General features: G+C 40.7%; 2 protein-coding genes across 4 annotated transcripts; both read left to right on the top strand.

Moving 5' to 3' along the window:
- Positions 1 to 586: 586 nt before the first annotated feature.
- On the top strand, positions 587 to 6,648 carry LOC103513768 (general transcription factor IIF subunit 2). The gene is made up of 7 exons (XM_008478616.3): positions 587 to 864; positions 1,372 to 1,525; positions 1,927 to 2,075; positions 2,645 to 2,863; positions 3,519 to 3,709; positions 5,396 to 5,546; positions 5,906 to 6,648. Exons 2-6 carry the CDS (start codon positions 1,377 to 1,379, stop codon positions 5,540 to 5,542), a joined length of 855 nt encoding a protein of 284 aa, XP_008476838.1. The 5' UTR covers positions 587 to 864; positions 1,372 to 1,376; the 3' UTR covers positions 5,543 to 5,546; positions 5,906 to 6,648.
- A 184-nt stretch (positions 6,649 to 6,832) lies between these two features.
- LOC103513767 (methylcrotonoyl-CoA carboxylase subunit alpha, mitochondrial) lies at positions 6,833 to 21,912 on the top strand. Of its 3 annotated transcripts, XM_026826882.1 has the most exons (14): positions 6,833 to 6,894; positions 7,391 to 7,565; positions 10,509 to 10,726; positions 11,600 to 11,747; positions 12,387 to 12,620; positions 13,119 to 13,200; positions 13,749 to 13,879; positions 14,279 to 14,450; positions 15,313 to 15,434; positions 16,748 to 16,897; positions 19,362 to 19,506; positions 20,154 to 20,353; positions 21,358 to 21,543; positions 21,805 to 21,912. In XM_026826882.1, the coding sequence occupies exons 2-14, from the start codon at positions 7,416 to 7,418 to the stop codon at positions 21,907 to 21,909; spliced, it is 2,043 nt and encodes a 680-aa protein (XP_026682683.1). In that variant the 5' UTR covers positions 6,833 to 6,894; positions 7,391 to 7,415; the 3' UTR covers positions 21,910 to 21,912. The 3 variants fall into 3 exon arrangements, with proteins under 3 accessions (XP_026682683.1, XP_026682682.1, XP_026682684.1); XM_026826881.1 differs by lacking the exons at positions 6,833 to 6,894; positions 19,362 to 19,506 and adding an exon at positions 17,431 to 17,575 and having other exon boundaries at positions 7,394 to 7,565; XM_026826883.1 differs by lacking the exons at positions 6,833 to 6,894; positions 7,391 to 7,565; positions 10,509 to 10,726 and adding an exon at positions 11,072 to 11,134.
- The last annotated feature ends 803 nt before the right edge of the window (positions 21,913 to 22,715 follow it).

Here is a 22,715-nt window from a genome sequence, read left to right as displayed (position 1 = left end):
CAAGTGAAGACGTTGTTCTTTTACCTATATTAATAAGATAAGGTTAGTTCTTGGAACTGCCGGCTTTTTCCTCTCCTGTCCTCCTTCTCTCTTTGAATTTGGGACGTTAAGGATTAAGACCTCCGTTGTTACAGTTCCCTCTCCTAGTTAGCTTGGAGTGCGTCCACCTGGTAAGTGTTTGGTCGCAGGTTCGAATGAGATTCGTTAGATGAGATTCGTTCTCGGAACGGCTGGGTTTCTTCTAATCCTGTCCTCCTTCTCTCTTGGCTTTCGGGACAGTAAGGCCTCCGTCGCGTCGTCACAAGAACTTTTTTTTTCTTCATTTTCCAGACCTCCTTCTTTTACTGCACTTTATTCCAATCTTGTTTTAAGTCGACGTTACCCTTCTTTATCCTACTCCTGCATACCCTCCTATTCAACTCCTCGTCCCTTCTCCACTCCTCTTCTCTCATGTCTTCCTCAATCTTATCTCTCCATCTCAGTTTTGGTCTCCCCCTCTTTCTCCTCCCCTGTTTGGCTAGGTTATCTACTTTTTACCTATGTAACTCTCGTCTCTCCTCCTCCAAACCATCTAGTTCTCAAGAAGGAAAAAAAAAAAAAAAAAAACTGCGAGAAATTGGAGTGGAACAGGGAACTGTGGAAGTGTGAATTTCTGAATTTATCCGAAAACTTTTGATTTGAAACAGTGAAACACTCGTGAATATCAAATAACTATCGAATCTCAAGGGTCAATTTTATCCCCATAGGTATGGGTTGGTGTTGGTGAACATTCCGTCAAATCAAGGAAAACATCTTCAGTAGGAGTTGCGTTAAACTTTCAATCCAAGAATTGACCTCAGAACACTGTGATAGCACTGATAACAGGTGAGTTGGACATTCTCTTCTTTATCTGATAAGGATTTAATGTCACTGAATAACTTTGGTAATCATGCAGAAGTCACATCCGTGGAAAAGAAAAGCTTTTTGTATTTAACCTATAACCCTATAATAACACTAATCACTGCTCTAATTGTAAAAAATCCTTCCTGCGTTTAACCTAACCCTATAATAACACTGGTCACTGCTTGTTTGTGCCAGTTCCTTTGGTAGCAATATTCCACGGACATTTACGGAGTATCTTCATGTCTTGTATGTATCATGTCTTGTGGAGGAGGAGAAGCAGCATAACCTGCAAAATAAGGTTATGCTGGGGTAGCAGAAGGGCATCCGTGTCTTGTATGTATCATGTCTTGTGGAGGAGGAGAAGCAGCATAACCTGCGAAATAAGGTTATGCTGGGAATCAACAAAATGTAAAATAGACATGACTTCCGCACAAGTTTTTTCCCCAAGATGAAAATACCAAAATATCTTTATCCTCCCTTGTTCAACAGACAAAATGACAACTTCATCTCAACACGCGGACAAAGATTTGGACCTGACCCAAGCATCCCGCGGTGTTTGGTTGGTCAAAGTTCCCAAGTATGTGGCCAACAAGTGGGAAAAGGTGCCCGGAAATATTGAAGCTGGAAAACTGAAGATAGTCAGGTATTTTATTTATATATAATATATTTTTTAGGTTTGTTGGTGGGAACTGTAACTGCTAGGGTCTTATCATCTTGAAATCAAAGAGAGAAGGATGACAGGGTAGGAGAAAGCCAGCTGTTCCAAGAATGAACATTATCCCTTCAGGATAAAATCCACCCCGGGCAGGAATCAAACTCACAGCCTAGCACTTACAAGGCAGATGCAGTACCAACCAAGCTAACTAGGCTAGCCTAGTCATTTAAGATTGAGTTATTTTTGCCTTCCAAGACTTGCTTTGGTTGTGTAGTCAAATACTTTATTTTCTATACCCATTTCATTTTTGCTACTTAAGTACCTACCTATTTCTAAATCATTGTCAGTTTGTAACCCTTTGTTTTATTCTTTTTTTTTTTTTTTTTTAGAAATCCAGGTCAAAAACCCGTAGTGTCCTTATCACTGTCTGAAGCCACAATGTGTGTTGACCCAAATGAAGAGAAAATACCCAAGGATCATAGACTGGATGTACAAATTGTAAATAGACAAACACTTGGTGTCTTCTCACATTACATTCGTAAGTAATAGAATATACCTTGTTTATCCTGCTGGAATAGGACTGAAAAGTCCCTTAACCCCCACAGTCCAATCAAGGTCTTCTATATTTTTTGACATTTTATGGGGAACACATTAAATTGAATGAGAACCCCTTGACTACTTAAGCACCTTGATTAATTTTGTGTGTATGTCTGTCACGCCAAGAGACTAACCCCCACAGTCCAATCAAGGTCTTCTATATTTTTTGACATTTTATGGGGAACACATTAAATTGAATGAGAACCCCTTGACTACTTATACTTAAGCACCTTGATTAATTTTGTGTGTATGTCTGTCACGCCAAGAGACACGTTTTTGTCCTCTTTTTCACAAGAAAGCAGATGAAATTGATCTCATTTTTGTTGAATTTTTTTGTGTTTATTAAGAAGAGTACTGAGGGTGACATAGGCTACTTAAAATTGTCACCTTCCATCCTGATTCAAAATGGTGGTGCTTTGGTCATTGTGCCACGCTGATCCCACAAAAGACTGTTCAATCACTAGTTACTTTCTTTTACCTAGTTTGGTAATGATTTTTATTCTATTCTAGCGCCTGTCAATCCCGATGCTATTGTACCGGAAAGCGAGAAATTGATGTTGGAAGGCAAAATCGTACAGAAGCTAGAGTGCCGTCCTTACGCTGATAGCTGCTATATGAAACTCAAGCTGGACTCGATTATCAAAGCATCGCAACCGCTACGCCAAGTTAAACACCTGGACAAGATTGTGCAGAACTACAAACCGGTGTCCAATCATAAACACTTGGTAGGTTTTTTGTGTACTTACTACCTACCTAAGCTTTAATTCAAGATCTGGGGGAAAAGAACTTAACAGGTGCACTAAATAAAATGCAGTAAATGTGTACCTACCTATAATAATTTAACGGGGGATGAAGTGCACAGTAGGGCTGACTGGAAGAAGCTAACGAAAAACGCCGACCCCACTTGAGTGAGAAAAGGTGTAGAAGAAGAAGACTACTTAAAGGCCCGCTGCCACTTGTTCGGAAAAAAATCGTGTCGTGCTTAGTGGGAACACTCGCGTTTAAATTACATTGCCCTTCAACGACATTTTGTGTCATTTGAAAAAAAAAGAAAAAAAATCGTGCCGTAAGTAGTGGGAACACTCCCGTTTAAATTGCACTGCCTACAGGGCATTCGGGAAAAACAAGCAGGGTCCGTCCCCTACCGAAGTAGATAGGTTCCTAGATAAATTTAAGCTATTTAGGCATTTGATACAAATAAAAGGTATCAAATACAAAAATTAGAAAAATAAATGTGGGCAGGTGGGCCAATAAATGGTACGTTTTTTAGGTGGGCGAATAAATGGTACACTTACCCTATGAGAGACATGCCAGATATAATTAGTGTACAGCACAAATTCATTCAAATTTATCGTTCTAATTTCAACCGTTCTTTTTTTTTCAGCTCTAGCGTCAGCAGCGTGCGTGACAGACTGCGTGCGCACGCAGCAAGGCCCGTTCCTATTGGGCGACTGTCTTCATCAGGAACACTGGAATCTGGAGAACATCTTAGCCTCTATGATGGCCACCAAGTTTCAACACAAGCAACTGTTCAATGTGCTACCGGCCCGGGAAATCACCAATGTGTATACGAATGTGAGGGTGACGTATTGAGGATTTGAACTGTTTGGGCCCAGTTGGTCCTTCGGTGGCCGATGTAAACTACAGTTTAAATTGGTCACCAAAGGGGTAAGAGAGAATTTTAACTGTGTTTGACTCATGACTCAGTGAGACTATTTGGTGCAGTTAGAAGTGACCACTTTTTTTTTAACTGTTTGACCAATTAGAGGTGAGAATTTTGACCCATTAACTGGGCCAATGATAAGGAAAATTTATTTAACTCTTTGACGATTTTAAAGGTGAGTTTTTTTTTAAGTTGATAGAGGGAACTGTAACAAGAGAGGTCTTATCGTCCCGAATTCGGCGAGATGAGAAAGCCAGCCGTTCCGAGAACGAACCTTATCCTTTTAGGATAAAATCCGCACCGGGCGGGAATCGAACTCGCGGCCTAGCACTTACAAGGCGGGCGCGCTACTTTCCAAGCTAACTAGGCTGGCAAGTATTGTTATATTTACTTTCCTAACGCATAAGTACTGTTGTCTGGACTGTGGGCACTCTAATAGTATTCATGCACAATGAAAATAAAATAAATCTAAATCTAATAATAAATATTGTTTATTAAATATGAATAAGAAAGAATTATTGTTAAAAATCACGGCAAGTTAAATACCGATATTAATTAAACACGGTTCACCATTCTGGTATCCGTATAGCTACAGGGGCACTCCGCACCAGTCCTATCCCTAGTTTATATGTTGAGTCCGGGATCCCTTCACTTAAACTAAGAAGAGATAAGCTGACTATGAATTACGTCGCTAAAGTCGGTGGCTCACCATTCAATCCTGTCCATAACGTTCTATTCAACCATTTACGATTTTTTTTTTTTTTTTTTTTATTTCATTGCCAAATTTCTACTAGCGGAAAAAGCACGTTTGCCAATTTTTGGGAATAGTACATTTTATAGGTAGGTACATATGAGTTTTTTTTCCGCTATGGTAATTTGGTGATGAAGCCTAAATAATACACCTATCAAAGGGGGTGTGTGTGTGATATAGGTCTGTATAACTCTATAGGTACCTTTTTATTTAGTTAGACTATTTTTCTACTAATATTTCTAATCTTTTTTACTTTCCTTGTCCTATAGGTTTACCTAAATTAATTAGCATAAATTTCCATGATACGTACATTCAAGGTCTCGGTGTTGAGGTTGTTGGTTGTACTGAGTACTTGGTATTATTTATAGTTCATTTATTTACATCCCTACATAATTGTTCAAATATTCACATTCGAAAAACTTCATGGTAAATAAAGAAATTGGTCCTTTGGGCCATTATCTCTTGTAGAAATAAAATTACCTACAGTTTCCAAAGTTACTAGTCAAGTGAAGACGTTGTTCTTTTACCTATATTAATAAGATACCTAAGGTTAGTTCTTGGAACGAGTCAAGTGAAGACGTTGTTCTTTTACCTATATTAATAAGATAAGGTTAGTTCTTGGAACGGCCGGCTTTTTCCTCTCCTGTCCTCCTTCTCTCTTTGAATTTGGGACGTTAAGGATTAAGACCTCCGTTGTTACAGTTCCCTCTCTATTTTTACTTTCCTTATCCTATAAGAAGGAAAGTAATGTAATCGGGTCAAATTTTCGATGGTCAGTTTTTAGTGCCAAAACACGTTTTTTTTTTTTTTTTTAAATAATAATGATTTTTTTCTTTTCTTTTTCCAGACTTACCTGAAGGAGATTCTGAAAGAGGTGTGCAATTACAACCTGAAGAATCCGCATAAGAACATGTGGGAACTCAAGCCAGAATATCGATGCTACAAGGAAGAGGAAAAGAAAGAGGAAGCAACGGCCGATGATGACGATGATTGAAATGGTAAAAGTGTAGACATAAGAACATGTGGGAACTCAAGCCAGAATATCGATGCTACAAGGAAGAGGAAAAGAAAGAGGAAGCAACGGCCGATGATGACGATGACTGAAATGGTAAAAGTGTAGAAAACGAGGTGAACTGGGGGAAGAAGAGTGCAGACTAGGGAGGACTAAAAAATACACTTTTTCTTAAAGAGGTTTGTTTGACAGAGGGAACTGTAACAAGGTACGGAGCTCTTATCGTCCCGAAATCGAATAGAGAAGCGCATAAGAACATGTGGGAACTCAAGCCAGAATATCGATGCTACAAGGAAGAGGAAAAGAAAGAGGAAGCAACGGCCGATGATGACGACGACTGAAATGGTAAAAGTGTAGAAAACGAGGTGAACTGGAGGAAGAAGAGTGCAGACTAGGGAGCACTAAAAAATACACTTTTTCTTAAAGAGGTTTGTTTGGCAGAGGGAACTGTAACTAGGTACGGAGGTTTTATCATCCCGAAATCGAATAGGAAAAGAAGACAGGATAGAACCACCCGTTCCGAGAACACATCTCATCTGTTCAGGATAAAGTTCGCCCCGGGCGGAAATCGAACCCGCGGCTTATCGCTTACAAGGCCGGAGCGCTACTTTTCAAGCTACACTATACTGAAGGTTTATTTGATATAATTAAGTGAGAGATCCATTCAGTTTTAGTGCACATTATGTAAATGCGTACGCGCTTAGGTACCAATTCATAGTAGGCACAATGGCACATAGGTACTATTTTGTAAACAATATTGTTTTTCAAAAGTAGGTAAGGTAAATGTAGGTATAAGACCTCATGTATTGTAATCTAGTCTACAGGTAGATAGGTACTAACATCGTTATCAAATATTTCCTTATCTGTCTTATTTGAAATCAAGTGATATTGTATGATGTAGTATGTACTATGTCAGTGTACTATCAGTTTTCGGATTGAGTTTATTTTCGTAAATGTGACGTTATTTTGGAAACGTTAAGACCTCATGGAAATTTAACATGAAATGAAATTTTAATTTCTTTAGGTATAGCCTGATCAATTTTCACGTCTGCCCTTGAGCAGCCCATCGAATATAAATTTATACCAAATATATATATATTTTTTTCCATTTGACATGAAAACCTTTGGCTAAAAACGTTAATTTGTGATTTTTTTTTCATCTCCTTTGTTTTGTGCAGACGATAATTGTACGCAACTACCACTGTTGTATGACTTTGTACATACATAATTTTGTTTAGTCAAACTTAATGAAATCCTGCATTCTGTTGTCAGATTCAGTCAAAACTGCATTTTCATTGTAAATAAATTGTTGATGTAAATATCTCTTTTTGAAGGTGAGTGGTTTTTATTTATTTTTATTATTTTCATCACTTAAGTCGTTCCCAGGACAAAGGGCCGTTGTTAATTATAATTAGTAGCAAACATAACATAGGTCCTTCTTCTTTGGGAGAATTCACTTGTTTCCCAAGGTAGTTTCTTTTAAGGCTAAATTTTTAGGGAAATGGGTGGTCAAAGCGCTCCCCTGGTAAACAGGAAGACGTGGGTTCAATTCCAAGTGAGTCATGGAATTTTATATACCAGCCTGAATTTCCGGAGTATAAACCAGCCTGAATTTCCCTTGCTAAAGAAAAAAAGCAAAATTTGAGTGCGAAGGACATCCACTCGTAAAATTTGAAGCCAAAACCAAATGTCAGCCCATAGCAATCACCCTAGGGCTGATTGAGAGGCTGACGAACAACGCCGACCTCGTCTGTACACGGGAAAAGGCGAAGAAAAGAAGAAGATTGTTTTTTTCTTTTCTCATCAGATTTTCTCAAATTTGTTCCGTAGTGTTTCGTTCCAGTTTGCTCCCATCATGACGATAGCCAGCTGTGTGTTGGACTCCATCCTGATTGCCAACAGAGGGGAGATAGCATGTCGCATTATGAGAACCGCTAAGAAGATGGGCATCCGAGTGGTGTCCGTGTATTCTGACATCGATGCCGATGCATTGCATGTCAAAATGGTAAGTCAGTTCTACAATCACAAACTATTTTAAGCTAAATTCCTTTCTATACCTACCTATTTTAAACTGAGTAGCTCCTGAGGGGAGATAGCATGTCGCATTATGAGAACCGCTAAGAAGATGGGCATCCGAGTGGTGTCCGTGTATTCTGACATCGATGCCGATGCTTTGCATGTCAAATTGGTAAGTCAGTTCTACAATCACAAACTATTTTAAGCTAAATTCCTTTCTATACCTACCTATTTTAAACTGAGTAGGTCCAATAGGTATAATGAGAATAGGGACTTGTGGGTCTTTTTTACTTTCCTTGTCCTATAGGTTTACCTAAATTAATTAGCATAAATTTCCATGATACGTACATTCAAGGTCTCGGTGTTGAGTTTGTTGGTTGTACTGAGTACTTGGTATTATTTATAGTTTATTTATTTACATTCCTACATAGGTAATTGTTCCAATATTCACATTGGAAAAACTTCATGGTAAATAAAGAAATTGGTCCTTTGGGCCCGATATTTTGTCATGTCACGTGTCACTTATCTGGCCCGAAGGACCGAGTTTCAACTAGTCTTTTATACGTACTCTAATTCTCCCGAGACACGTAGGTAACTTTTAATAGCCTTTTGGTAGGTAGCTAATTAAAAATAATAAAAAAAAAATAAAAAAAAAACCTTCATAGGCAGAAGAAGTGTATCGACTAGAAGGCAAATCATCACTAGACACCTATCTGAACCAGGCGAAAATACTCGATATAGTTGGTCCTTCGGGCCGGATCTCTATTTAACGTATCCTTCCATTCCTTCCTGACTTATAATTTGGTCCTTTCGGACCGGATCCCATTTTCAATAAAGTTGTTAGATTTAAGTTAGAACCTTATTTCTTTCTCCTTTGACAGGCGGACGAAGCGTATCGACTAGAAGGCAAATCATCACTAGACACCTATCTGAACCAGGCGAAAATACTCGACATTAGCCGTCGGTTCCCAGTGTCCAAGCCGTAAATACTGGACTTATGAATTTTGGTCCTTCGGGCCGGATCTCTTAGTCTCTAATTTCAAACTTAGTCCTAATTATTTTTTAAAAAAATATCTTTTTCTCCTTTGGAATCTCCTTTCTCCTTTGACAGGCGGACGAAGCGTATCGACTAGATGGCAAAGTCATCACTAGACACCTATCTGAACCAGGCGAAAAATCCTCCGATGTACGCCCGTCCGGCCAGTGTCAGGCCATTCATTCAGGCTATGGTTTATTATCTGAGAACCGCACATTTATTGCCAACGCTGTCGAAGGCAATCTACCATCTTGTGGATTGGACCTGCAGCTGAAGCAAGTACGAAAATATTCGGGATTCAGAAGGTCATTTTTTTTAGGCGGGCGATCGCGGGCCGCAAAAATGAGGCCGCGGGTTGGACAAGCCTGGTGTAAATCTATCATCTTGAAGAGGGGAAATACACTTCGTTTCCGAAAAGAAAAGTACATACCTAACATTCTAAAGGCCTGGTCCCACTTGTGAGTTTCAAACTGTAGTCGTGTTTTCTTTTGGGAAACTGACGAGATTTTCCCTCTTTTGGCTTGGTGCTAAAAACCATAGGAAATTCACCATCTTGAAGAGGGCAAATCGTTTCCGAAAGGAAGATGAGTATGGAGTAACATCCTAAATCATTGTCTACACCATGTTTGATTGATAGCGCCGGAAACACTGTATCTAAAAAAATTTCTCACCAAAATTCTCTGGTTCCCATGGGGCTCCCCAACGCGTCGGCCTGATGGGCAATGGGACTCAAAAAATGCCTAATAGTTTTATCTTTTCTTTCAGCACTTCCAAGGAGATCATGATTAAAGCTGAGGTGCCCGTAATACCTGGATATCACGGAGAGGATCAGAATGAGGAAATACTCATGGAACAAGCAGAACGTATTGGTTATCCCCTTATGATCAAGGCAGTACGAGGTGGAGGTGGGAAGGTAATACTGGTTGATTGCTTGCCTTATTTTATATGACTAGGGTTCTTGGGGATTTTCCGAAACCGACTCATCTTGAAAAAGCCTACGAGAGGCGAAACTCGAGTTGGTTTCGGAAAATCCCTAAGAACCTTAGTCATAAAAAATAAGGTAAGCAATTAATTATCTATTTTGGTTGTCTAATATGAATTTAATACCAATGAGGTAATGCTGATTATTTTTCCTTTTCTTTTTTTTTCTAAGAGGTTTGATAGAGAGAACTGTGACTGTTGAGGTCTTACCGTCCCGAAATCGAAGAGAGAATCAAGGAGGACAGGATAGGAGAAAGCCAGCCGTTCCGAGAATGAACCTTATTTGTTCAGGATAATGTTTGCCCTGGGCTGGAATTGAACACGCGACCTTGGAAGGCAGGCGTAAAACCATTAATAATTAACTAATTTTTGTAGCATATTTATGTGGTTCACAAAAACATTACTACAAAATTCATTATAATAGGATTCAACCCACGCCCGTCGATCTTGGAATAAGCACAAGTTACCCCATTGTGGCAACAGTTAAATAAAGCAACTTTCCATTGATATTTTGATATAATTTTGTTTACAATATTTAGAATTCGAATTAATTTTGTTTCAGGGCATGCGCATTGTACGCGATTCAGCCAGCTTCTTAGCGCAACTCAGATCCGCGCAGCGCGAATCTCAAAGCGCGTTCAACGATTCAAAAGTCCTCCTGGAGAAGTACGAATCTCCTTTCTCCTTTGACAGGCGGACGAAGCGTATCGACTAGAAGGCAAATCATCACTAGACACCTATCTGAACCAGGCGAAAATACTCGACATAGCCGTTCGGTCCCAGTGTCAAGCTAAATACTGGACTTATAATTTGGTCCTTCGGGCCGGATCTCTTATGTCTCTAATTCAACTTAGTCTAATTATTTTTTAAAAAAATATCTTTTTCTCCTTTGGAATCTCCTTTCTCCTTTGACAGGCGGACGAAGCGTATCGACTAGAAGGCAAATCATCACTAGACACCTATCTGAACCAGGCGAAAATCCTCGACATAGCCGTCCGGTCCCAGTGTCAGGCCATTCACCCGGGCTATGGTTTTCTGTCTGAGAACGCAGAGTTTGCCAACGCTGTCGAAGGCAATCGACTCATCTTTGTTGGACCTTCGTCGGAAGCAATACGAAATATGGGGATCAAGAGGTAAACTGTAGTCGTATTTTTCTTTCTGAAACTGAGTCGATCTCAACTAATTTGGTGTAAATCTACCATCTTGAAGAGGGGAAATACACTTCGTTTCCGAAAAGAAAAGTACCTACCTAACATTCTAAAGGCCTGGTCCCACTTGTGAGTTTCAAACTGTAGTCGTGTTTTCTTTTCGGAAACTGACTAGATTTTCCCTCTTTTGGCTTGGTGCTAAACCATAGGAAGAGGGCAAATCGTTCCCGTTTCCGAAAGGAAGATGAGTATGGAGTAACATCCTAAATCATTGTCCACACCATGTTTGATTGATAGCGCCGGAAACACTGTATATCTAAAAATTGTCGAATCCAACCGACTCATCTTTGTCGGACCCTCGTCTGAAGCGATACGAAATATGGGGATCAAGAGGTAAACCTGTAGTCTCATTTTCCTTTCTCCGTATTTTCCTCTCTGAATCTGAGACGATTTTCCCTGTTTTAATTTGGTAGTGCCCTTACTAAAAACCATAAATCCGCCATCTTGAAGAGGGGAAATCGTTTCCGAAAGGAGAAGTAACATCGTAAATTTCTAAAGCATCGTCCACATCATGTTCGATCGACAGCGCCGGAAACACGTCCACACTGTTAACTTTTATTATTACACAATTTGATCAAACTTTATTTACAGATATACAGATGGTAACAATATAAATACAAAATATAAAACAAACTAAAAAATAAAAAACAAACAAACAAACAAACTTATAAAAAAAAACAAACTTTAAAACAAACTTTTCCCCACATTTCCCCCCGATCTTTATACGGGGCTCCCCGTTGGTCTAATAGACAATGGGACACAAAAAATGCCTGGTAACAATTCCATTTTCTCTTCCAGCACTTCAAAGGAGATCATGATTAAAGCTGAAGTGCCCGTAATACCTGGATATCACGGAGAGGATCAGAATGAGGAAATACTCATGGAACAAGCAGAACGTATTGGTTATCCTCTTATGATCAAGGCAGTACGAGGTGGAGGTGGGAAGGTAATACTGGTTGATTGCTTGCCTTACTTTGTATGACTAGGGTTCTTAGGGATTTTCCTTGTAGGTCATCTTGAAAAAGCTTACGAGAGAGGCGAAACTCGAGTTGGTTTCGGAAAATCCCTAAGAACCTTAGTCATAAAAAATAAGGTAAGCAATTAATTATCTATTTTGGTTGTCTAATATGAATTTAATAACAATAAGGTAATGCTGATGCTGATTATTATTATTTTTTTATTTTTTTTTTTTTCTAAGAGGTTTGATAGAGAGAACTGTAACTGTTAAGGTCTTATCATCCCGAAATCGAAGAGAGAATCCAGTAGGACAGGATAGAAAGCCAGCCGTTCCGAGAATGAACCTTATGTGTTCAGGATAATGTTTGCCCTGGGCCGGAATTGAACCCGCGACCTTGGAAGGCAGGCGTAAAACCATTAATAATTAATTATTTTTTGTAGCACAGTTATGTGGTTCACAAAAACATTACTACAAAATTCATTATGATAGGATTGAACCCACGCCCGTCGATCTTAGAATAAGCACAAGTTACCCCATTGTGGCAACAGTTAAATAAAGCAACTTTTCATTGATATTTTGATATAATTTTGTTTACAATATTTAGAATTCGAATTAATTTTGTTTCAGGGCATGCGCATCGTACGCGATTCAGCCAACTTCTTAGCGCAACTCAGATCCGCGCAGCGCGAATCTCAAAGCGCGTTCAACGATTCAAAAGTCCTCCTGGAGAAGTATATCCAGAGTCCGCGTCACATTGAGGTCCAAATCATAGGGGATCGGTATGGGAACTACGTGTATTTGTACGAGAGAGATTGCTCAGTGCAGAGAAGACATCAGAAAATCATTGAGGAAGCCCCGGCTGTGAGTTAATTTCTGGTCCTTCGGGCCGGATCTCTAGTCATTTGAGTTAATTTTTGGTCCTTCGGGCCGGATCTCTAATCATTTGAGTTGATTTTTGGTCCTTCGGGCCGGATCTCTAATCATTTGAGTTGATTTTTGGTCCTTCGGGCCGGATCTCTAGTCATTTGAGTTGATTTTTGGTCCTTCGGGCCGGATCTCTAATCATTTGAGTTGATTTTTGGTCCTTCGGGCCGGATCTCTAATCATTTGAGTTGATTTTTGGTCCTTCGGGCCGGATCTCTAATCATTTGAGTTGATTTTTGGTCCTTCGGGCCGGATCTCTAATCATTTGAGTTGATTTTTGGTCCTTCGGGCCGGATCTCTAATCATTTGAGTTGATTTTTGGTCCTTCGGGCCGGATCTCTAATCATTTGAGTTGATTTTTGGTCCTTCGGGCCGGATCTCTATCTTCTTGATCTGGATCAAAAATAATAAAAGAGCCTGTTTATTTTCTTTCAGCCAGGCATTAGCTCGGAGTTCCGGTCTCGTCTAGGCAGTACAGGAGTGCAAGTTGCGCGCGCAGTCCGATATCATAACGCAGGTAATATTATTTTTATGGCCTTTATTTTCACGTTCATACAAGAACGGCGCACACTGCTCATCTCTCATCTATCCGGGGGGGAATGTCTCAAAAGATCTAACCAGGTCGCAGTGACCAAGGGCGTTTATTAAAGCCGATGGCCCTACTCATATAATTATGTACTAATACCAAATCTATCCGGGAAAAAACAATGTTCCTAAGGATAGGTGGGTTGGAAATTTTGAACAGCCGTCATTGACATTTTCCTTGGAGTCAGTCGTCTTGAGGGCCATGTTGTCTTGGACTTTATGGAAGCCTCTTGACGGTGGAAACAGATCGTGTGGGTATATTCTATTCTAATCTATTCTACTGAGGCATTCTCTTCCATCCAACCCATTTTGTGTTACAGGTACCGTGGAGTTCATAATGGACCCGCAGTCAGTCGTCTTGAGGGCCATGTTGTCTTGGACTTTATGGAAGCCTCTTGACGGTGGAAACAGATCGTGTGGGTATATTCTATTCTATTCTACTGAGGCATTCTCTTCCATCCAACCCCTTTTGTGTTACAGGTACCGTGGAGTTCATAATGGACCCGAGCTCGGGGGAGTTCTACTTCATGGAAATGAACACCCGACTACAAGTGGAACACCCTGTTTCTGAAATGATCACCGGGGTGGATCTCGTACAGTGGCAACTCATGGTGAGTTTTTTTTTATACGAGGTTTTTTTTCTGTGAGGGATTTGTCCAGATGGGTGGGTGGCCACTTGGATGATGATACTGCCCAAGTTCTGCGGAAAAATATTATTATTTATTTGCTATACCAGGTGGCGTGTAAAGGTTTGACTAAAGGAACTATAACTGCTAGGGTCTTATCGTCCCGAAATTGAAGAAGGAAGACAGGATAGGAGAAAGCCAGCCGTTCTGCGAACGACCATTATCCGTTCGCCCAAATTTTGCAGAGAGCTTCGATAGATTATGACGATCAAAAGTGTCCGCGGACCGTTCGGCCGTTATTTGGGATGAAGTCTTTGAAAAAGCTTTACAACAAAGAATCACGATTTGATAGGTATGTCCTCCCCTTTTAAACTTTCCTTTTAGGTGGCCAGTGGTCAAGAGTTGCCGCTAAAGCAGGAGGATTTACAACTCAGGGGTCACTCATTCGAGACCCGCATCTACGCTGAAAACCCATACGAGGGCTTTTTACCGGGCGCTGGCAATTTAACCCATTTAAGGCCACCGGAACATTCTGATACCATTCGCATTGAAACAGGTAAGGCATTTTTCATATTTTTTTTGTCTCCCATCCAAGGTCTATCCACTGAACATAGAATTGAACCCGCAACCTAGCGCTTACAAGGCAGACGCACTATCTTCCAAGCTAACCAGGCTGACTAGCTATTCTATAGGGCTGGATGCTCCAAATTTTTGAAGTCCTTTTCCTTTTCCCGTGTACAGACGTGGTCAACGCCTCTCAATCAGCCGTACTGTTTAAAGTCCCCTAGCCAGACTAAGCTAATATACTCCCTGTTTAAAGTCCCCCAGTCAGACTAAGCTAATATACTCCCTGTTTAAAGTCCCCCAGCCAGACTAAGCTGGTCTACTCCCTGTTTAAAGTTCCCCAGCCAGACTAAGCTGGTATACTCCCTGTTTAACGTCCCCCAGCCAGACTAAGCTAGTCCACTCCCTGTTTAACGTCCCCCAGGCAGACAACTATTTCAATAAGGTTTGCTAGTGATGGCTAACTATTTTATATCTTTTTTTCCTTCACATAGGTATCCAAGGTCTATCCACTGAACATAGAATTGAACCCGCAACCTAGCGCTTACAAGGCAGACGCACTATCTTCCAAGCTAACCAGGCTGGCTAGCTATTCTATTTGGCTGGATGCTCCAAACTTTTGAAGTCCTTTTCCTTTTCCCGTGTACAGACGTGGTCGGCGTTTTTCGTCAGCCCCTCAATCAGCCCTACTGTTTAAAGTCCTCCAGCCAGACTAAACTGGTATACTCCCTGTTTAAAGTCCCCCAGCCAGACTAAGCTAGTCCACTCCCTGTTTAACGTCCCTCAGGCAGACAACTATTTCAATAAAGTTTGCTAGTGATGGCTAACTATTTTATATCTTTCCCCTCACATAGGCGTGATAGAGGGTGATGAGGTGTCTGTACATTACGATCCGATGATATCTAAACTGGTAGTGTGGGATGAAAACAGAACACTGGCTCTGAACAAAATGAAACAAGCTCTAAGTCAGTACCAGGTGAGTTTTAGAAGAATAACGTAGAATAGAATTGAATACGTAAAAAAATATAATATTTTAGAATAGAATACCTCTCTGAACAAAATGAGTGTAAAAGGAGTGTAATATACGAGCAGCGTGAGAAAAACAATGCTCGATCACGATCCGATAACGTGCTTAAACGCGTAAAGAACACTGCTTTTAGACGAGCTATATTCACCCCGGGCCGTCATTTTTATCGGGTTTTACACCCAAGTGTAAAAGGAGGGTAAAATAAGTGTTTTACTGTCGAGTGTAATGGCGGGTGCAAAACACTGCTGTGATAGGATTGAAAAGTCCCTTTACCCTAGGAGTCTAATCAAGCAGGCCCGTCCAGGGTTTCAGAGAGGGAGCCAGCCAACGCACGTCGCACTCTGACCCGTCAGTCTCAACGTTACTTAACCCAAGTGTTCCTCTCTTGTTCAGATAGCCGGTTTGGATACCAGTATCAACTTCCTGATAAACGTGTGTAACAATGATGTAATATACGAGCAGCGTGAGAAAAACAATGCTCGATCACGATCCGATAACGTGCTTAAACGCGTAAAGAACACTGCTTTTAGACGACCTATATTCGCCCCGGGCCGTCATTTTTATTGACATATACGGGTTTTACACCCAAGTGTAAAAGGAGGGTAAAATAAGTGTTTTACTGTCGAGTGTAATGGCGGGTGCAAAACACTGCTGGGATAGGACTGAAAAATCCCTTTACCCTAGCAGTCTTAATAAGGAGGCCCGTGTCCAGGATTGCACAGAGAGGGAGTCAGCCTACAACGCATGTCACACTCTGACCCGTCCGGCTCAACGTTACTTAACCCAAGTGTTCCTCTCTTCTTCAGATAGCCGGTTTGGATACTTCCTGATAAACCTGTGTATTCCACTTCAATATTCATACTGGATTTATTGATCAACACAGTGAACAACTATTGACTGAAATAACCTGCTGAACCGCGTATAGGACACTGCTTTTAGACGGCCCATACCGGTTTTACACCCAAGTGTAAAAGCAGTGTAAAGGAAGGGTAAAATCAGTGTTTTTTACTGTCTAGTGTAATGTAATGGTGCAAAACGGTGTATTCCACTTCAATATTCATACTGGATTTATTGATCAACACAGTGAACAACTATTGACTGAAATAACCTGCTGAACCGCGTATAGAACACTGCTTTTAGACGGCTTATACCGGTTTTACACTCAAGTGTAAAAGAAGGGTAAAATCAGTGTTTTTACTGTCTAGTGTAATGGCGGGTGCAAAACGTTACTTAACCGCTTAACCTATATGCTCCTCTTTCAGATCGCCGGCTTGGACACCAATATCAACTTCCTGATAAACTTGTGCAGCAATGACCACTTTATCCAGGGCGATATTCATACTGGATTTATTGATCAGCACAAAGACGAACTACTGACTAGAACTCTGCCTCAAACTGAGATTATATTACAGGTAAATATAAATTTGTCCAATGAAACTGCAAAATACTCGTATACCCAAGAACAAATAACTCCATCTTTTAACGAACTTAGTGAGCTTTTATTTCATCTTTATTAGAAATAAGGGTAATAGAAAGTAAAAAAAGAGGTTTATTAGAGAGAACTGTAACTGCTAAGATCTTATCATCCCAAAAGCGAAGAGAGAAGGAAGACAAGATAGGAGAAAGTCAACTGTTCCGAGAACGAACCTTACCTATTCATGATGAAAAGATCAAACCTCGCCCAGCCAAAGTGGGGCTGAGAAAAGCCAGAAGCACGCGATCGCCCAGATGGTCACCCATTTGGATACTAATCACGCACAACGTAGCCTAACCCTGTTCCGAGAACGAACCTTACCTATTCATGATGAAAAGATCAAACCTCGCCCAGCCAAAGTGGGGCTGAGAAAAGCCAGAAGCACGCTATCGCCCAGATGGTCACCCATTCGGGTACTAATCACGCGCAACGTAGCCTAACTTTAGTGATCAATTTTGCTTAATTTTCCAGGCCGCTCTCTCACTCGTACTGAAACAAATTCAAGATGCCAAATTGGAGAAAGCCAAGAGCAATGGAAATGTGTTCTCTCTTCTCACTGGATTCCGAATGAATCATAGTCATGTGAAAACCGTTCAGATTCAACATTTGAATAAAGGTAACTTTTTTTAATAGAATTGATAGAGGGAACTGTAACTGCTAAGGTCTTATCGTCCTGAAATCGAAGAGAGAAGGAAGACAGGATAGGAGAAAGCTAGGCATTCCGAGAACGAACATTACCCGGTCAGGATAAAATCCGACCTGCGCGGGAATCGAACTCTTGACCTAGCGCTTACAAGACAGGCGCGCTATCAACCAAGCAGAATGAAGTATGTAAGTATTACGTTGCCACCCTAGTTAGCTTGGAGAAGCTTACGAGAGAGGCGAAACTCGAGTTGGTTTCGGAAAATCCCTAAGAACCTTAGTCATAAAAAATAAGGTAAGCAATTAATTATCTATTTTGGTTGTCTAATATGAATTTAATAACAATAAGGTAATGCTGATGCTGATTATTATTATTTTTTTATTTTTTTTTTTTTCTAAGAGGTTTGATAGAGAGAACTGTAACTGTTAAGGTCTTATCATCCCGAAATCGAAGAGAGAATCCAGTAGGACAGGATAGAAAGCCAGCCGTTCCGAGAATGAACCTTATGTGTTCAGGATAATGTTTGCCCTGGGCCGGAATTGAACCCGCGACCTTGGAAGGCAGGCGTAAAACCATTAATAATTAATTATTTTTTGTAGCACAGTTATGTGGTTCACAAAAACATTACTACAAAATTCATTATGATAGGATTGAACCCACGCCCGTCGATCTTAGAATAAGCACAAGTTACCCCATTGTGGCAACAGTTAAATAAAGCAACTTTTCATTGATATTTTGATATAATTTTGTTTACAATATTTAGAATTCGAATTAATTTTGTTTCAGGGCATGCGCATCGTACGCGATTCAGCCAACTTCTTAGCGCAACTCAGATCCGCGCAGCGCGAATCTCAAAGCGCGTTCAACGATTCAAAAGTCCTCCTGGAGAAGTATATCCAGAGTCCGCGTCACATTGAGGTCCAAATCATAGGGGATCGGTATGGGAACTACGTGTATTTGTACGAGAGAGATTGCTCAGTGCAGAGAAGACATCAGAAAATCATTGAGGAAGCCCCGGCTGTGAGTTAATTTCTGGTCCTTCGGGCCGGATCTCTAGTCATTTGAGTTAATTTTTGGTCCTTCGGGCCGGATCTCTAGTCATTTGAGGTAATTTTTGGTCCTTCGGGCCGGATCTCTAGTCATTTGAGTTGATTTTTGGTTCTTCGGGCCGGATCTCTAGTCATTTGAGTTGATTTTTGGTCCTTCGGGCCGGATCTCTAGTCATTTGAGTTAATTTTTGGTCCTTCGGGCCGGATCTTTAGTCATTTGAGTTGATTTTTGGTCCTTCGGGCCGGATCTCTAATCATTTGAGTTGATTTTTGGTCCTTCGGGCCGGATCTTTAGTCATTTGAGTTGATTTTTGGTCCTTCGGGCCGGATCTCTAATCATTTGAGTTGATTTTTGGTCCTTCGGGCCGGATCTCTATCTTCTTGATCTGGATCAAAAATAATAAAAGAGCCTGTTTATTTTCTTTCAGCCAGGCATTAGCTCGGAGTTCCGGTCTCGTCTAGGCAGTACAGGAGTGCAAGTTGCGCGCGCAGTCCGATATCATAACGCAGGTAACATTATTTTTATGGCCTTTATTTTCACGTTCATACAAGAACGGCACACACTGCTCATCTCTCATCTATCCGGGGGGCATGCCACAGAAGATCTAAGCAGGTCGCAGTGACCAAGGGCGTTTATTAAAGCCGATGGCCCTACTTATATATGTACTAATACCAAATCTATCCATGATCAATTTTGCTTAATTTTCCAGGCCGCTCTCTCACTCGTACTGAAACAAATTCAAGATGCCAAATTGGAGAAAGCCAAGAGCAATAGAAACGTGTTCTCTCTTCTCACTGGGTTCCGAATGAATCATAGTCATGTGAAAACTGTTCAGATTCAACATTTGAATAAAGGTAACTTTTTTTAATAGAATTGATAGAGGGAACTGTAACTGCTAAGGTCTTATCGTCCTGAAATCGAAGAGAGAAGGAAGACAGGATAGGAGAAAGCTAGGCATTCCGAGAACGAACATTACCCGTTCAGGATAAAATCCGACCTGGGCGGGAATCGAACTCTTGACCTAGCGCTTACAAGACAGGCGCGCTAGGAAAGCTGAAGTCCCCGTTATACCTGGATATCATGGAGAGGATCAGAATGAGGAAATACTCATGGAACAAGCAGAACGTATTGGTTATCCTCTTATGATCAAGGCAGTACGAGGTGGAGGTGGGAAGGTAATACTGGTTGATTGCTTGCCTTACTTTGTATGACTAGGGTTCTTAGGGATTTTCCTTGTAGGTCATCTTGAAAAAGCTTACGATAGCTTGGTTGGTAGCGCGTCTGCCTTGTAAGCTCTAGGTCGTGGGTTCGATTCCCGCCCGGGGGCGAACGCTATGCTCTCCGTTCCACTCTGTTTCCAGCCTTTTGACGCGAAATCTACGCGAATTTCGCGTCGGTTTCGTTGGGATCGCGTCGCGAAGCGAATTAAGACGCGACGCTCCTGATTTTAAAAATCCTAGAATTCAAAATTCACTTCTCTCGCTCACTTTTCTCATTTCAGAGTACAATGTTCAAGTCACCTTGAGTGCTCATACATACAGGGTGTCCATCAGAGGTGACCCCTCTAGTGAACTATGTATAAAGAACGCCAGTCTCACCCAAGTGTCCAAGTATGGGTATGAATTGGTGGCGGAGGGAGAGAAGGGGAGGATAAGGAGCTCAGTGGTGTGTTTGGATGGAAGTGTTAGTGTGTTTACCAAGGTAAGATCTGTAAAAGTAGGTATGTACGTGAAAAAAGTATGTACGAGTATGTACGTATTGTTTTATTGGATGGAAGTGTTAGTGTGTTTACCAAGGTGAGATCCCCAGGGGGAGGTCGATATCGCGCAGTATAATATTTATAAGTACCTACCTAATATTCAATAAAACAATAATAAAATAGACTCTCGAGTAGAAAGTAACCTCTAGGTTAGGTTAACGCCGCCGGAGGCGTTCTCTACCACCTAACCTTCAGATGAGCTTCATTATTGTGTGGTCAATTTCTCAATAAAATGAGGATAAAATTTAATGTCTCGGGTGGGATTGAACCAAAAACGGAAAGAGAGAGAGAGAGAGAGAGAGAAAAATAATAATAATAAAAAAAATAAATAAATAAAAATAGAAAGAGTTACTGAGTTGCATTGACCCTATCTTGCGTTGTGTTGCAACTCAGGAATGTAATAACACTTTTTTTTTCTCCATAATTATCCCTTTTTATTTTATTATTTTTAGGTATCGTTGCGAAACTGCCGCACGATGTGGTTCGCGGAGATCCGGAAGTTCTGTCCGAATACACCCGTGATATTGGTCGGATGCAAGAACGACCTGAGGTTTATGTATCGTGACGATACCTACTTGGCGTTCTTCCGTGACCACAGCCCGTTTGTGAGGTGAGAATAATAATAGTCCCGACCATAGTCCGTTTGTGAGGTGAGAATAATAATAGTCGCGACCATAGTCCGTTTGTTAGGTGAGAATAATAATAGTCCCGACCATAGTCCGTTTGTTAGGTGAGAATAATAATAGTCGCGACCATAGTCCGCAAACATCTTGACCACTACACCCCCGAGACAGGTAAATTAAAAAAAAAAAAAAAAAAAGTTTGCCCAGGATTCTACCCTCTAAAGCTGAAGAATCCCATTTTCATAAAAATTATTTATCATCCTTCTTCTATTATTTCTGCTCTGCCTTATCAAGGGTTAACATACCATTCTTTCCTTTCACAGACCGGATCCTATCAGTTCAATCTGCCCGGCAAATCCTACAGTCTCGAACCCGAGGACTCTGCACTGTCAGACCCTAGCAAAGTCGTATCTCCTATGCCGGGAATGGTGGACAAAGTGTTAGTACAGCCAGGACAGGCGGTGAAAACTGGTGACCCCATTATGGTCATTATTGCTATGAAAATGGAGGTAAGTAACCCAAGTCATTTTTATAACCGTAAAATTGGCAGAGATTTTTTTCATCTTGGCAGAGATCAATTCTTCGTGTGAATCTGGAGTAATTTGTGTAAACATCACGAGGTTCAATTATATACAGAATTGTTCGTCAGAAAGTTTACTAGAGGTTCCTTTTTTTTACATCCAAAAATATAGTTAGGTTCGTCTACAGACGCTAATAAAGTGTGAAAAACGAGCTCAAGTTACCAAGTTCTTGTTTGTTTCTCGTTTCAGTATGTGATCACCTCGGGAACAAGCGGCATCATTGAGGAAATATTCTATGCAGCTGGACAAAGTATTCAGAAGAATCAAAACCTGGTGAAGATTGTACCAAGTTGAACCTAGAGATTACTCCCAAAGAGTCTTACATTGATAGAACACGGTCATCATAAACACGACCTTAATATTAATAATAATACTCTTGAGTAGAAGGTAACCACTAGGTGAGGTTAACGCCGGAGGCGTTCTCTACCACCTAACCCTTAGAGCTCCATTATAATGTGGTCACACACTCAAATAAATGAGGATAAAATTCCATGCCTCGGCTGGGATCGAACCCACGCCGACCTTCGAAAAAATGTGGAGAAAACCGAGTTTTTCACCATTCACCTTTTTAACTGTACATCCCGTAAGTGAAGAAGTAAGATAGGATAGGAGAAAGCCAGCCGTTCCGAGAACGAACCTTATCCGTTCAGGATAAATTCGCCCCATGCGGGAATCGAACTTGCGACCTTGTGCTTACAAGGCAGACGCGCTACCCTCCAATCTAACTAAGCCGGGGGCCTTGCATGTTCGAAAATAAGCTCTCTACTCTGATTTTGGTTGAAATTTTCTGACATGAAATGTAGGTAGGAAGGTAGGTACCTATATTGAAATGAACACTGTTTTAAGTAATGTAGTGTTAAGTGCTAGTGTAAAAATAAAGTGAAAATTGTTCCTCCTTACCTTAATTTTGTATTCTCTGGTTCTTTTTCCTTCCTCTTCACTTTTACTCAGTTCACTCGCGAGTTAAAACGAATTTTTTGATAGTTCAATTTTCATTATTTACACAGTCAACTGTAAGAAATTCTAGAACAAATCAAATTCGCGCCATAGAAAGGCGTATTTTTTTCGCGATAAAAAAAACTCGTCTCCAAAATGTCTGC

Source organism: Diaphorina citri, unplaced genomic scaffold (genome assembly GCF_000475195.1).
Source record: "Diaphorina citri unplaced genomic scaffold, Diaci psyllid genome assembly version 1.1 scaffold1023, whole genome shotgun sequence".
Lineage (NCBI taxonomy): Eukaryota > Metazoa > Arthropoda > Insecta > Hemiptera > Psyllidae > Diaphorina > Diaphorina citri.
This window is presented reverse-complemented; position numbering and strand designations above follow the sequence as displayed.

Bases quoted from the DNA above. Each gene is read 5' to 3' on its own strand.
- LOC103513768 (XM_008478616.3), top strand. From the start codon at position 1,377: ATGACAACTTCATCTCAACACGCGGACAAAGATTTGGACCTGACCCAA. The intron at 1,526-1,926 runs GTATTTTATTTA...TTTTTTTTTTAG, and splicing joins GGAAAACTGAAGATAGTCAG to AAATCCAGGTCAAAAACCCG. The intron at 2,864-3,518 runs GTTTTTTGTGTA...TTTTTTTTTCAG, and splicing joins CAATCATAAACACTTGGTAG to CTCTAGCGTCAGCAGCGTGC.
- LOC103513767 (XM_026826882.1), top strand. From the start codon at position 7,416: ATGACGATAGCCAGCTGTGTGTTGGACTCCATCCTGATTGCCAACAGA. The intron at 11,748-12,386 runs GTAATACTGGTT...ATTTTGTTTCAG, and splicing joins TACGAGGTGGAGGTGGGAAG to GGCATGCGCATCGTACGCGA. The intron at 13,880-14,278 runs GTGAGTTTTTTT...CTTTCCTTTTAG, and splicing joins TCGTACAGTGGCAACTCATG to GTGGCCAGTGGTCAAGAGTT.